Source organism: Arachis hypogaea, chromosome 1 (assembly GCF_003086295.3).
Source record: "Arachis hypogaea cultivar Tifrunner chromosome 1, arahy.Tifrunner.gnm2.J5K5, whole genome shotgun sequence".
Taxonomy (NCBI): domain Eukaryota; kingdom Viridiplantae; phylum Streptophyta; class Magnoliopsida; order Fabales; family Fabaceae; genus Arachis; species Arachis hypogaea.
In genome coordinates, this window is record NC_092036.1 from 55,355,346 (window position 1) to 55,370,233 (window position 14,888).

The window sequence follows — 14,888 nt, forward strand, 5'->3', positions numbered from 1 at the left end:
AATCAATACAATCCAATCCTATCCTATGGGTCACTAGCCTAAGTGTCCATGAATATTATATATTACATAGAGGAAACCTAAACCATACCTTGACCGATTCCCAATATGCCAAAAACCCAAAATTGAGCACAAGCTAGGCTTTCAACCACAAGCAAGCAACCAATTCAACTCCAACAAGCACCAACAAGCTCCAATAATCACAACTCCAAGCTATAACACACATAATTTACAATAATTCAACCTAGGGTTCATCAAATCCACAAAACCACAAGAGTTCAAGATCTCTTACCTTGCCCAACAGTTTTGGTAGCCAAAATCCAATGCTAACCAAAGGCTAGAATGTACCTAAACACCTAAAACATAAGATTTCACTTAAAATCAAAATCCCAAAATTTGAATTTCATGAGGGCACAAAACTGGACAGGAACATTCGAAAAGCTTACCATAAAGCTTAGATAGAAGTGACGAGCTGGGCGAGAGCTTCGCATAGTCGTTGACGGCACGCGAATCAGAGCACCGTAGCTCAAGATATCGCAGATTGAAAGGAGATGCGAATAGTGTTTTAATGGAAACCCTCCTCTCTTCTTCAACATCACTTCAGCTGTATTTTGTTGTTTATGTGGCTGAACGGTTCATTTAAAGGACTTATATATATTGGGCTTGGGCCCAACTTGGGCCTGGTCCAACCCGTTAATATTTTTAGCCTGTTTGACCCAACTTTGGGCCAAACCTTTAAAATTAATGCCCGATTTTTGACTTCTAATATTTTTCTAAGGTTTTTGACTGTTTTTACTTTTTCTCGCACAGTGCCGGGCATACTTGAACCAGTTAAATCTACTGACTCAGAAAAATCTACTGAGTCCAAAAATCATGTTTAAATCCTCTAATTCTCATTCTAAATTTTTGGAATCTAATTTGGGCTATATAATTAACTAATTAGGCGATTAATTAATCGTGTTTCTTACAGGCTGCTTGTCCCACCGGCGCCGTCTCCTTCCTCCCCCTTCTCTCCCCTTCTCCGTTTTTCCTTTCTCTCTATGTGTTTCCGTGGGTGTGTGCATGTGTTACGTTGAAGAGGGGAGCGGGGGTTTGAGGGTTTGTATTTTGGAAAATTAGGGATTTGGAGCATTTGGCTTAGGGTTTGTAATTTTCAATTTGAAAATTAAGATTAAAAATTAGAAATTTTATAACAAAATTGGATAAAATAAATATCTTGAGACAATGAATGAATAGAATAATAATTTTAAATTAAATATATTTTACTAAAACTATTTTAAGAATATTATTTATCAATATACTGTTGAGTAAAAATAATTATTTTTAGTTTATATTATAAAATAAATATATTAATTAGACAAAAATATTAATTAATTTAAACTCGAAGTACTAATAAAATCAATTTAGTCATTCTTAATAAATTATTTTCTAAAAATAAAAACTCGAATTAAATCATGAATTATTCATAATAAAAATTACTTAAATTAAATTACATATAGTTCTTCTATTACTAAATTTCAATCTCTATTTAGTAAAATATTCAATTATAATAAAATTATATAAAAATTTTGATTGATTTAAAATCAACTTATCTCCTAATATATTTAATTACTTTTAGTAAAATATATTTTTTTAAAACAAAATCCTCAACAAATATAATAAATCATAGATAACTCATTATTTAATTTTACAAAAATTTGGGTTGTTACAACGGGCGACGAACGATGCAGAGAAGTTTGTGATTCGCGAGTGTACAAAGGGGTTAGAGGTGACCGGTTGGACAGTGGAGAGACAACTGGACCATAGGGGTGGCGGCGGTGAGAAGAACAGCAGCGATGATGGAAGCTAGGGTCGAGTGCGACGGATGCATCAGTGGTAGAGGCTAGGGCTTCAATTTTTCTTTGGGGACTAGGGAAAAGGAAGGAGAAGGGAGAAAGGAAGCTCTAGGGACTGGGGAAAGACGCATGCTTTCTGAATGTTCTCTAAGCGATACGACATCATTTCATTTGAACTGGCGGGGTTTCAGTTTGGTTTGATCGGCCGGATTCCGGTTCGGTCTGATCAAGTGTTATTTTCACCCTTTACTCCTAAGTGAAGAAGGACGAGTGAGGGAATGAGAAATTTGGGAGGGAATTGGGGAGGGGTTTTAAAAAAAATTGAAAAACTGTACTTTATGGTCACCTCCCAAAACCGTGACCATGAACCTCTTTAGGTTACCCTCCAAAACTTTGACCATAGACCCTTTTAGGTCACCCTTTTTTGAAGAACCGTGACCATAGACCATTTAAGGTCACACCAAAAACTGTGACCATAGACCCCTTTAGGTCACCTCAAAAAACTGTGATCATAGACCCATTTAGGTCACCCTTTCGTAAAACCGTGACCATAGACTCTTTTAGGTCACCCCTCAAAATCGTGACCATAGATGTCTTTTGGTCACGGTGAAAAACCATGACCATAAACCATTTTAGGTCACTCCCAAAACCATGACCATAGACCCCTTTAGGTCACCCCCCAAAACCGTGACCATAGACCCTTTTAAGTCACCATTTTTTGAAAAACCGTGACCATAGACCATTTAAGGTTACTCTCCAAAACCATGACCATAGACCCTTTTAGGTTACCCAAAAAAAATGTGACCATAGACCCCTTTAGGTCCCCCTTTCGTAAAACCGTGACTATAGACTCTTTCAGGTCACCCCTCAAAACTGTGACCATAGATGTCTTTTGGTCACGATGAAAAACCGTGACCATAGACCATTTTAGGACACTCCCAAAACCGTGACCATAGACCCCTTTAGGTCACCCTCCAAAACCGTGACCATAGATCCTTTTAGGTCACCTTTTTTTGAAAAACGTGACCATAGACCTCTTTAGGTCACCTCAAAAAACCGTGACCATAGACCCCTTTATGTCACCCCAAAAAACCGTGACCATAGACCTTTTTAGGTCACCTATTTTTGAAAAACTTTGAGCATAGATCCTTTTTGGTCAAGGTAAAAAACCGTGACCATAGATCCCTTTAGGTCACCCCCAAAAACCGTGATCATAGACCCTTTTAGGCACTCTTTTTTCAAAAACTGTGACCATAGGTACTCTATGGTCACCCCTTTTCCAAAAACCGTGACCATAGCTTTTTTTGTCATGGTAAAAAACTGTGACAAAAAAAAATCATGGCCATAAACCTAAAATGTTGTAGTGTGGTCAGTATTATTTTTTTTAAATAATTTTTTGACCTGAACCAAATGTCATAACTCGTAAGAGATTCAGAGAAAGCTTAAGCTTACTGCTAAAACCCACCGTAACTGTCGCTGCCGCCCTCACCACCGCATCTCCAGATCTGGTAGCGACGCCTCCTTTGCGAACAACGCTGTCGCTACATTCAACTATTCTCTTTTCTGCTCTGCAGTTGATGATCTCTCACCTTCACAATACCTCACCTCCGTCGCTTGCACCGTCACTGGTCTTGCGCATAGATGCAGAAGATCGTCACCGTCGGTAGATCTTCTCCCTTTATTTTTTCGATTTTTTGTTTTTTTCATCTTATATTTTTGCTAATTCTAAAATTCAGCAGGATTTTGTTGTTATTTTTGCCATCACTCAGCTTGTTCTCCAAGGCTACCATTTGAAGTAGGTAACAATCGTTACTTCTCCCTCTCAGCATCTTTTTCTTTTTATTTGTACTGGCACTTGTCGATCTGTATGTGTTAGGATTTGGTTGAATTAGTCCCACATTGCTTAGGATAGCAAATGGAGTGGGTGGCCTAGACTATAAATATGAAGCTAAGTTCTCCATATGTTTTGCACCAGTCGGAAACACTTAAAGCTTGTATCTGACTTTTCTTTTCCTCTATACTCTTTGATTAGAGAGTGTTGTGAGGTGTAGTTAAATATTTGCTTTGAGAGAGTGTGGGTGTACTGGGGTGCCGGTGTTAGAGAGAAAGAAGTCTATGTGTTGTAACAATTTTCACATAGTGATAATCTCTGGTTGTCATTTGACAACGGCCGTGGTTTTTTCTCCGGTAATTAGAGTTTCCACGTTAAATTCTTGTGTTGTGATTGTGTCTATTTTATTTCTCTGTCAAAGGTATTTTCTCAAGGGAGAATAGTGTATTATTCCCAACAAGTGGTATCAGAGCTTTGGTTCGATGGGATTTATTCTTAGTATGCTCTGTGGTTGCAGCCTAGTCTGACCTTCCACATCCGAAAAAAATTTTGTCCTGTAGCTTGAGGTTGATCTTTGGTTGCTGTTGTTGTTGCTGGAAGGCAGTGTGACACTGTAAGAGTGCAGTTTGGAAAGGTTCTGGCTAAAGAAAGACCTGGTATTTAAGTGTGTCCATTGTGACCCACCTCTCTTTCCTGGGGACCCTTCCTAGTGCACGGTCTACAGTTGAGTTATACTATTCTAGTATACGGTTGCAACAATGTCAGGATATTCAAGTGCTGTGAAGCTTGAAATAGAGAAATTTGATAGAAGAATCAATTTTGGCTTGTGGCAAATACAAGTCAAGGATGTGTTGATATAATCAAGTTTGCACAAGGCGTTGAAGACAAGAAGTATCCTCATGGTATTGCCGCACTGCCATGGATAAGGATAAGTTGTGGCAATCGGGTCCACAATTGCACACGGGCATTGGTTGGCATTGAGATGCAAGGTGTGTGGCGGAGTTAGGTCGATGGCTGAATAACTTCCAGGAAAAGCCAATTTGGAAGTTGCACCATGAATTTTTAGCAAGGTTTCGATCTGTACCAAGGCGAAATGCTTGGAGTGGTCTAATTCCAAGTGAGTATACTTTCATGGTGGAGTATGATAGTTCTCTGAACTATGATTGTCGGTATAGACAATGGCAGCAAAGAATTGTCGGTGTTGACAATGGAAGCTGAAGATGTGTGACTATTTCAATCAAGGTGAAGATTGTTAGGATTTGGTTGAATTAGTCCCACATTGCTTAGGATAGCAAATGGAGTGGGTGGCCTAGGCTATAAATATGAGGCTAAGTTCTCCATATTTTTTGCACCAGTCGGAAACATTTAAAGCTTGTATCTGACTTTTCTTTTCCTCTATACTCTTTGATTAGAGAGTGTTGTGAGGTGTAGTTAAATATTTGCTTCGAGAGAGTGTGGGTGTACTGGGGTGCCGGTGTTAGAGAGAAAGAAGTCTATGTGTTGTAACAATTTTCACATAGTGATAATCTCTGGTTGTCATTTGACAACGGCCGTGGTTTTTTCTCCGGTAATTGGAGTTTCCACGTTAAATTCTTGTGTTGTGATTGTGTCTATTTTATTTCTTTGTCAAAGGTATTTTCTCAAAGAGAAATGGTGTATTATTCCCAACAGTATGCAACAACGACTCAGTTTGTAATTTGTATGTTGTCGATTCCTATTTTCATTAGCATTAATGTTCTATTGGAAGTTATTTTCAGGTTGGTTTTGAATTAGATACTAATATATGTAGTTTCTGAATGATGGTGATTTATTAAAATACTTTTTAATAGTTTTAATGTATATAATTTCGATGTCATATTATTCTAACAATTTTTGTGTTAATTGTGAAAAATAATTATTTTTGTTAGTGTAATGATATATAATTAGTACTATCATTAATTATTACAAATTAAATGCTAATGGGATTTCAAATATTTTAAAAATTAATTAACTGATAATTTATGCACTACTATTTGATCTCAATGAATTTTGTTAATCAATCACAACTCCTAAACCAATATTCAGAAGTTTAGTCCTTTCCTAACGAATTGTTAGCACTAGTACTAGAAGTAGTTGAATAATGCCGTTGTTTCTTTAATTTTACTTAAGTAGTGCTATATAAACGTACATTAGGAGATAAAGTAACAGACATTTATGGAAAAAGTAACACTGATTGAATGGTCATTTTCTTCAAACATGTTATTCCTCTTGTTTCTTATGAAGCCGTATAAAGGTGATCCTATAATGCAGACAAGAATAATTTCCATAGAGCTTAGTCAATTTTGAGATTGATGAGATATGACTTAACAACGCCTATTGCCTTGTGTGGAAATTCCCATGCTGCTTCGTTCTTATATATCAAGATTATTGCTCTGCCATTATTATTAAATATATCAAATATAAAAAGTTACAATATTATGGTAACATTGAGACCCAATGTAAATGGATTAACCTGGCCTAGAGTGGAGCCTCACTTTATTTAATTGATTTATCATGAGCCAAAATTGATATATTTTTATTATTAGCAAGTGTACGAAATCGCATGAAGTAATACTACGGTAAATAAATATTGTTTTCACAAGAATTAACAGATTGAAGCAAGTAACGTCCAATTAAATTTTTAATTAGATCAATTAAATCTTAGCAAGAGAAAATTGGATCGTGATGTAGAGAAAAGAACTTAAAAGAGAGAGTTAATTTTGTTTTGATTATTAGGCGAGAGAGAGAGAGCTCTTAGAGAATTAGAGATGAAATCAAGGATACCAAAATGTTAAAGGTTTTGAAGATGTTGAATTCTTTAGAAAAAGCAATTCTTGTATTTTCTTATTTTGACTCATACAAAAATCTTTTCACAACAAATTATTTAAAATCAAATTTAAATTTAAATTTTTTGATAATTTATTTCTTTTAACTTAATTAATTGTCAATTTTTTGGTCAATTAATTAAGAGAAGAGGTGAAGAACGGTTTAAATTTAAAGCTACAGAAATTTTAAAATACTATTCCTAGTCAAGTTAAAAATTATGAGAAAGAGTTTAGAGATAATTGTAATATTAAATTTTTCAAAGAAATAACAGAATCTAAAATAGAATTAGAATATTTTCTAATACTTCTACTCATTAATGATGAAGAACGAAACTCAATCTTAAAAAAGTAAAAAAGTATGAATTAAAATAAAGAAATTACTTGCATTACTAATCTATAAAAATAAAACAAAACTCTTAACTTTTAACAAGAGAGGTTTAATTACTCATGGTAGAGAAAAAAACAACTACATTATTAAAGAGGTGCTAAATGGCTCCAGTATGATTCTTCGAAAAAAGATGGTATGTGTGATCTTAAATGTGAACCTTGTTCACTTATTTATAATCTAACTTTTTAACTAATTAAAATTTAAAAACTAATTTTATCTTCCAAAAAAAAAGATAACAACTTATTTAAATTTAAATTTAATCAAATCTAAATCCTAACTACCAAATCATGTCTTTCTAGAAAAAATTGTTACTAAGTAATCATTTAAATCTTGAATCTTGAATTAAATGGAAGCTTCTTGGGAGTTGCAATTGGTACTTGGCATTGAGCTTGATGGACTGGGCACTGGACTTGGTGGACTTAGGCTTGGTGGACTTGGCGCTAGGCTTAAGGTTTTGGCACCTAGCTTGAGTGCAAGGGCACCTGGTACTTGTGAATTTGGTAGAACTGGGCGCCAGCCACCTTACCTTCTCCCAGGCACTAGAGCGCTGAACTTGGAATGGAGGAGTTGGACGCTCAAATTGGACACTACATTTGGGGATAGGGTGCTGGGCGCCAGTCCTTTGAGCTGGGCTCTGGATTTGAGTGCCCAACTTGGAGTTTAGGCACCAAACTTGGCCTCTTGAAGTCTGGTGCCACCAAACCTTGTGTTTTCTTCTGAATTTCATCCTGATTTGCTTAATTATGTCTTAAAAACTTCACTAAAAACACAATCATTCTAACAAAATTCCAAACACATGATTAGTCATCAAAACTTCACTAAAAACATAAGAACTTTGATTAAATACTAAGAAAACTAATGAAAAAGAAACTTAAAAAATAACTAAAGATCCTTAGGCATCACAATACTAAAATTAAAACTTTTCTTATTTTCAATCAAAAATAAATAAATAAATAAATAAACAGAGTTTAACTTAATAAAAAGTATTTTCAGTCGATAATCCCAACTCAATTGGCTTAAGTTATTGGGTGAAAAAGCACCATTTGAATCTAGTCACCCAAGCCTCTCCTTGATACAATTACACTACAAGCACATAACTAAGATTTTATTTACCCAGACATTGATGCGCAGAGTCTCTTTAGACTCCAAATATTTTGTTTCAAGACAACTCTTTAATGTGGGCTTTCAATCGTTAATCCCGAGCCAGTTAGCCTAAATTATAGGATGATGAGGCATCCTTCAAATTTAATTGTCCAAATCTCTCTTTAAAATATAAATATTACAGACACATAACTGGATTGTAGTCATTTGTGCTCAGAACTTTATTGCTTTTGAATATTTTTTATCTTTTCATACTTTTTTTTTCTTTCTCTTTTTTTTTTCTTTGATTCAAGGATTTTTATGTTTAGCATCTCATAATATGTTTCTAGAACTTTGTTTTTAAATATTCTGTCTCCCTTCTCTTCAAGACTATTCAAATACTTTAAGTCCATAGAATATAATTATATTATTGCTGACCACCACATTTCAATAATAGAACTTTTTTGTTAATTATTCAATTCCTTTTATTAAGAGCAACTCCCTTTACAATAATGGAGTGTTTAAAGGACAGGTACAAGTAGTAAGCATTTAAAGAAAAAAAAATAAAAAATAGAAACGTCATGCATAAAAAGAAAGAAAAAAAAAGAGACAATATAAAAGAAAAAGAAAACGAAAGAAGAAAAACTAACCACCACACACAAATAAAATTACCAAGTTCATCATTCATTCCCATCTTTCTCATCCTCGATTTCGACCATCCTCTTTGGAGATTTTGGTCGCCATCTTTGTCTTGCTAGTGCCTCCTCCCATATCCTTTGAGATACAACTTCTCTTCTACCTTGTTCCTACTCTTATTGTAGATGTTCAAAAGAGGAAATTCGCTCTGGATGTGAGCGTTGAATGGCAGTACAAAAATATGATGTTCTATCTATTATATCTAACCAGAATTGTTGGAATTCTCGATAGTACTGCTCCACATCAATCCCATGGGTTTGGGGTTGACTGGGTCCCAACTTGAGGCTCGAGTGCATGAAAAGGAGGAGAGGACGCTATTGTGGTTCTTCTTTTTGTCTGTCAAAGTCGTGTCTTCTTGTTCCTCTTTCCATTACAAAATGCTGCTGGACCTTGCTTCATTGTTTTCTATGTTCCAAGAACAAAGTATCTTCTTTTGGGTCCAATAAGGTACTAAGTTGTTTATAGTACACTTTCTAACGAGTTGATCATACATTTTTTCTTGTCACAGTGGTAGCCTCTTAGTTTTTGTAGGCAGTGGAGTTTAAGGTTTCTAGTTTCTTCATTTGTTCTAGTACATACTTTTGGTCTTGCTCATTTAAAACTTTAAAATCCTGAGTTTATAATGCATTCAACCACAATAACAATAGAGTCTTTTCTCATTAAGTGTAATTGGCTATATGGATCGTTTGATGTTATTAATCCTATCTTAAATTTATCATGCATTTGTAAAAGCTAAAACCTTATCAGCTAGCACATCTATAGAAGTTCATCCATTGGTCTTTGATAATTTGTTAGTGTCTTAGGCTCTTAGCAGAGTTGAGTGGTATCCCAAATACCCCCTTTTAAAGTTCTAGTTGAAATATTTAAGGCCCTAAGATTGTACTTTAACATAGCTTGTATTTGGACTATTCACGCCCAAAGCAAGGTCCCAACCAGCATCTCCCTGACCTAAGATTGAAGCCTCCCTTCTTCACTGCTATTTTGCACTTTTGTAGTGTCCGATCAGGTTTTTCTCTTCTTTTTCTCTACCTTCTCTAGTTTTTTTTTTTCCAAATTAATTTCTTCTTTTAAAATACACTTATTAAAAAAAAATATTGAAATGCTTTGGTAGTTCAAAGTGACTCGAATTATATTACAATTGACTATGAAGTTTTAAAATAAAGTTATTTATATTATAACTGATTCAAACCAATATAAATTGGACTGAAAATTTTTGCAATATAGAAAACAAACCATAATCTAGAATGATACAACTGATTTTGAACGTCTAGAATTGATTCTTTATCATCCAACTGGTATAGTATAAATAATCATCACTTTCTCATGTAATTTGCCCGTGGAGTGTCTTTTGGTCTGTTATCAGGTGTGTGGTACTTTGATAAAAAAAAAAACTTCTCCATGAGAAAGCTTGAAGAATGATGATAATATACTTTTCTATTTTTGTTCTTCACTGAAGTTTTGGATAGGTTTTATTATCATTATAAATGCTAGTACTTAAAACTCAAATATTATATACAATTACTTAAGACATTTTCTTGGATGTTACTATTTCAATTTTTTAAATTTTAAAACCTGCTTCTTAGATTAGATATGTAGACTTGTTATTGATATTGTGTTTAATAAAATATTTATTTTATAATAATTAATTTTAGTATATTTATATTATGTACAAATAATAATAATTATCTTTAAAAAAATAATTTGATATTTAAAAAAAATAGGTTGTTAGCTCTAGTAAAATGAGTATAATATAATTAAAAATTGTCTTAAAGTTTTAGCGGCAATAACAATAGTAACTAAAATTAAAAACATTACAATTTTGTAATTATTTTAGTGGTTATATAAATTATCGAAAAAATAACCACAAAAAATTATAATTTTTAGTGGTTATTAGAAAGATCTTTACTAACAATTATATAATTGTCGCTAGAATCTTTTAGTGATAAAATATAAGATGACTAATGTCTAATTGTCACTAAATATATTAGTGATTATTTTTGTTCCCGCTAAAAATAAAATAAATGACCGTTAAAAATAATTTTTCTAGTGCAACTATTTTGATACCCGAACAGCAAAAAAGTTTACGAACCAAACTCTCACCTGGTTAAACAAAATTTAATCTTTATCTCAAGTAGAGACAATTTTGATTTCTTGGTTTTCATTACTACTTAGAAATTGGTGTGTATATATATTTGGTCAAATTCGATGATGTTTCTCTGATCCTATATAATATCTTAAAACCAAACATAAACATCGAAAATAAAAATCATATTTCCTACTTAATGTGTATACTCATTGCTGATGAAAGCCATATACTAACAATTAATTCTTCATGATTCATGGATTTAACTCATTTAAGACATAGGGAAAATCAGACTCTTGGTCTCCAAATTTTTGTATAATGCTTAGTTAATTAATAATAATTTCCTCATTACATACATAGAATACTTAGCTTAATACATATAAATATTTTATTTATAAGAGTGTTAATTAGAATGTACTGTCCCAGCTATGTTTGAGTTGGCTGTTGGGACAAACTGTAGTTATCATCAGTTTGACAAGACACTACCGTTAGAATATACTCGGTTATAGTATACTTAGGGTATAGTTACAGTGTATGCATGTTATCAAAAACTAATTAATTAATTAGTTGAAAGCTGTTGTTGTATACATATACAGCATACCAGTCATCTCATTGGAAACTCTCCATTATCTGGTCACGGATTATTTAATTTCCTCGACAATCAAGATGATCCAAACATACCTTTGTATCGTAACATCTAACTTGAAGGGGTAGATGGAGAATAAGTAACTTTGTTAAGATTGAAGTTTAGATTTAGGATTTAATTTGATTAATCTTATGATTAGGTTTAGATTTTATCTTTTTTTATACATACACTACCAATACTATCTTCGATCGCTCTGGCAAAGTAAAAAAAATCAAACCAATAGAACAACGCTCAATCCCTTTGGCATGCCCTTCAGGGCAGCAAAGCTGGGGTTCAGGAGAATTTTATTATCACTACAACAAATAACGGTTTTCACAATGGTCGAAAACTGTTGCCATAGATTATAAAATCGTTCTTAAAACTTTAGACAACGGTTTGGCAACGGTTGTTGACCTGTGATATATGCAGCCGTTGCCAATGTTCAGAGGCAACAGTTTTTTACTTAAGGCAACGACAACCAAAAAACCGTTGTCATAGTTACTGGTATAGGCAACGGTTTTGACAACAATTTTTAAAGAACAGTTTAGAACCGTTACTAGATAGGCAACGGTTTAATACCGTTCTCTTGCATGATGTAATAGTTTAAAATCATAACTGAATAGACAACAGTTTTAAGCTGTTGTAATTTTGTTATTCACAAAGACAACAGTTCAAAAGCGTTGCCTTTGGTGGTGTTTTTTCGACAACGGTTTTAATACCATTGCCTTTTGTGACTTTTGACAACGGTTTTTTGTAATTATATAATTCTTTATTTACAATAGTTTTCTTATATTGCATTGAAATTATTTTCAACTATTTTTTTTAGTGTCAATAAATAACCTTAACTATTTGAATCAAATTACTAAAGAAAACTAATTGAACATTTACCATAAAAAATAAATAATTATATATTTAGTGAACTAAAAAATTCCAGATGCAGTATAATTTTATCAATGTCGGTTACAAGTAAAAAGGGTGGATCTTTCACTCAGTATCGAAGAGTTTGAACTAAGATTTTCACATGAAAGGTAAGCTTCAGAAATGCCAACCCTAAAAAGGAATTCAATCCTCTAAAGAGTTTTATTAATACTGGCAGCGAAAATGTCTAGGCAGCAAGAAAGAATTCTCCCAATAGTTTAATTTCTCTATCCAAGTGCATATTTTCAAAAAACAGAACCTGCAAACAACAAGGAACACAAGCTTTTTAACTGGGAAAAAAAATGAAGCCTTTTGAATAAAAAAGATACAAAACTAAAGAACAATGGCATGCATATAACACGTGCTAGATTCAGACTTTTACTCCAATCAACTTTTTCTCAATAAGAATATGTTTGAGCATACTTCAAAAAGGTTGCAGAATAATTTATAGACAAACATGAAAAGATATGCTCAGAACATTATTTTTCTCATGTTAATGATGAAATATCATTGAAATAGACCAATGAGGACTATTAAGAATAATGAAGAAAATAAATCAATGAATAAACAAACAAAGTGGACAGTCTTAGTAGCCAGAAAATTTAAATTTGAACTAACTTAGAACACGACGAAGACGCTGCCAACCACAACGATGACATCACTAGGAGAAGACGACAATAGCGGCACTGTGAAAAGACAACACAATTCAATTCACACACTTCCGCAATCCACATTCAATTCAAGAAGGAAAAAAAAGAGTTCTCATAAACAAAAGAACAAATCAAACAGCAATTTCAAGAACAAATTTAGAAAGAAAACCCTAAAGGCTTCGTATACTTTATCTTTATCTTTTCTACAAAGATCTCTAATCTATAAGAAAAACTAACACAAATTTCATTGCAACCCTTTGTTTGGTCTTTGAATCACAATAGAAATTTCGCCCCCAAAAACTCAAAAGCAATGAGAAACAAGATATTAAAATGGTGAAGTCAATTTTTCCCATAACCTTGTATTTTAGCACAAATTTAAAGCACACTCACCATTTTTCTTTAACTAGCATAATGTCTTCGCAAGTAAGGTAAAGAGTCATTACATACCTCATTGTCGGGTGAACAAATTATAAGCACTGCCTGAGCAATACTCTGCTTTGCTCCATTGCTTACCACAATTTGATCAGGAGTTTATGTAATTCCATTCTCCTCTGCAATAAAAATTTAGGAAAATTGTCAAAAGCCACATAAGCCCCCATCTAAAAAAATCAGTAAAAAAAATTAACAAAAGTAACCAAAACACAAAAACTTGAAGTGCATAAATTAGCTAACCCTTCAACTTATGATAAATCGCTCTACATAATTCAAATGTTCCGGCATTAGGGGTGTACCGTGTGTATCCTTCGCGAATAGCCTTAATCCCAGCCTACCATACTCACCACACATCAATCAAACATACACATGATCATTACTTCATGATCATAATTTCATTATCATACACCTTAATCAAAAAGCAAAAATGTGCAGCAATAAAAGTACAATTCACACAAAATAAAATAAAATTCACCTCAGCTATGAGGGCATGTGTATCGAAATTAGGTTCTCCTGCGGCCAAGCGAATAATCAGCACTCTGGCTTTGACAAGAGCAGTGGTCTGGTCACTTATGGAAACAGTCTTCGACAAGAACATAGTAGAACAGATATTGAGCAAAAGGGGGAACAACGCTAATCGGTGGAACAGAGCTGGCACCACGGCAAACCACTCTAACCCAATAATTGAATAATCTTAACAGTCAAAATTATTCAATAATTATTCAACCCAGTAACAAGAAAATGAAGTAACAACAACAAAGTTCAGTAGTTCACAACTTAACTAACAATAATTATTCACAATTATTCAACAAAGTTCAATTCAGTAACTTCAGTTCTTAGTTCACAGAAAAATCAAAATTCAAAATCACATATCATAGTTCACAGTTCATAGTTTACAGTTCACAAAATCAAAAAATTATTCAATTATATTTAAAAAAATTACCTAGAAGCTAGAAGAAGCCTTCAACAGAGCACGCAAGAGGGAGACAGAGACACGGAGACAAAGAGCACTTTCAAACGGGACAGTGGCAGCATTGGAACATAGCTAGCGCTAGCGGCGGCATGGCTGTACGATGGAAGGGAAGATAGGTTGCAATGGCTGCTGCACGATAGAGGGGAAGTGAGGGAGCAGGCGGTGGCTGTTCAAAGTTCCACGGTGGCGATAGCAGGCAATGGCTAGACGAAATTGAGGGATGACTAGGAGCTTGATAAGAGGAGCCCTGAACTGAGTGTGAGAGAGGCGTTCTGGATTTGGATTGAGTGGATTCTGGACGATGGAGTTTGGTTAGGGCTGAGTTAGTGTGCAACATAATGAAACGACCACGTTTGTTAGATAAGCTAACCTGGTGACCAACGACGGTGACACAGATGATCATTTTCTCCGGTGAATTACAGACGTTGTCTTCCTTCCTTGTCCAACGCCGTCCTCTCCTCATTCCTCTTTTCTTCTACCCCTTCGATCCCTTTCTCTTCTCTCGTACTCTGTTTGTTCTTTTTTTCCTTTGTCCGT

At 34.0% G+C, this 14,888-nt stretch overlaps 1 protein-coding gene across 4 annotated transcripts; it reads right to left on the reverse strand.

The window, feature by feature from the left end:
* Positions 1 to 12,268: 12,268 nt before the first annotated feature.
* Positions 12,269 to 14,888, reverse strand: LOC112804578 (bifunctional aspartate aminotransferase and glutamate/aspartate-prephenate aminotransferase-like). 4 transcript variants are annotated; one of them, XM_072198556.1, is made up of 7 exons: positions 14,722 to 14,888; positions 14,322 to 14,645; positions 13,854 to 14,050; positions 13,619 to 13,712; positions 13,394 to 13,497; positions 12,915 to 12,982; positions 12,269 to 12,555 (listed from the first exon to the last, which is right to left on the reverse strand). In XM_072198556.1, exons 3-5 carry the CDS (start codon positions 13,974 to 13,976, stop codon positions 13,478 to 13,480), a joined length of 237 nt encoding a protein of 78 aa, XP_072054657.1. In that variant the 5' UTR covers positions 13,977 to 14,050; positions 14,322 to 14,645; positions 14,722 to 14,888; the 3' UTR covers positions 12,269 to 12,555; positions 12,915 to 12,982; positions 13,394 to 13,477. The 4 variants fall into 4 exon arrangements, 3 of the variants coding, with proteins under 3 accessions (XP_072054657.1, XP_072054655.1, XP_072054656.1); XR_011863224.1 differs by lacking the exon at positions 12,915 to 12,982 and having other exon boundaries at positions 13,854 to 13,917; XM_072198554.1 differs by lacking the exon at positions 12,915 to 12,982.

Coding starts and splice junctions, on each gene's coding strand:
- LOC112804578 (XM_072198554.1), bottom strand. CDS start 13,976: ATGTTCTTGTCGAAGACTGTTTCCATAAGTGACCAGACCACTGCTCTT. Junction 13,713..13,853: donor CACATGCCCTCATAGCTGAG/GTGAATTTTATT, acceptor TGAGTATGGTAG/GCTGGGATTAAGGCTATTCG. Junction 13,498..13,618: donor GATTTATCATAAGTTGAAGG/GTTAGCTAATTT, acceptor TTTTTATTGCAG/AGGAGAATGGAATTACATAA.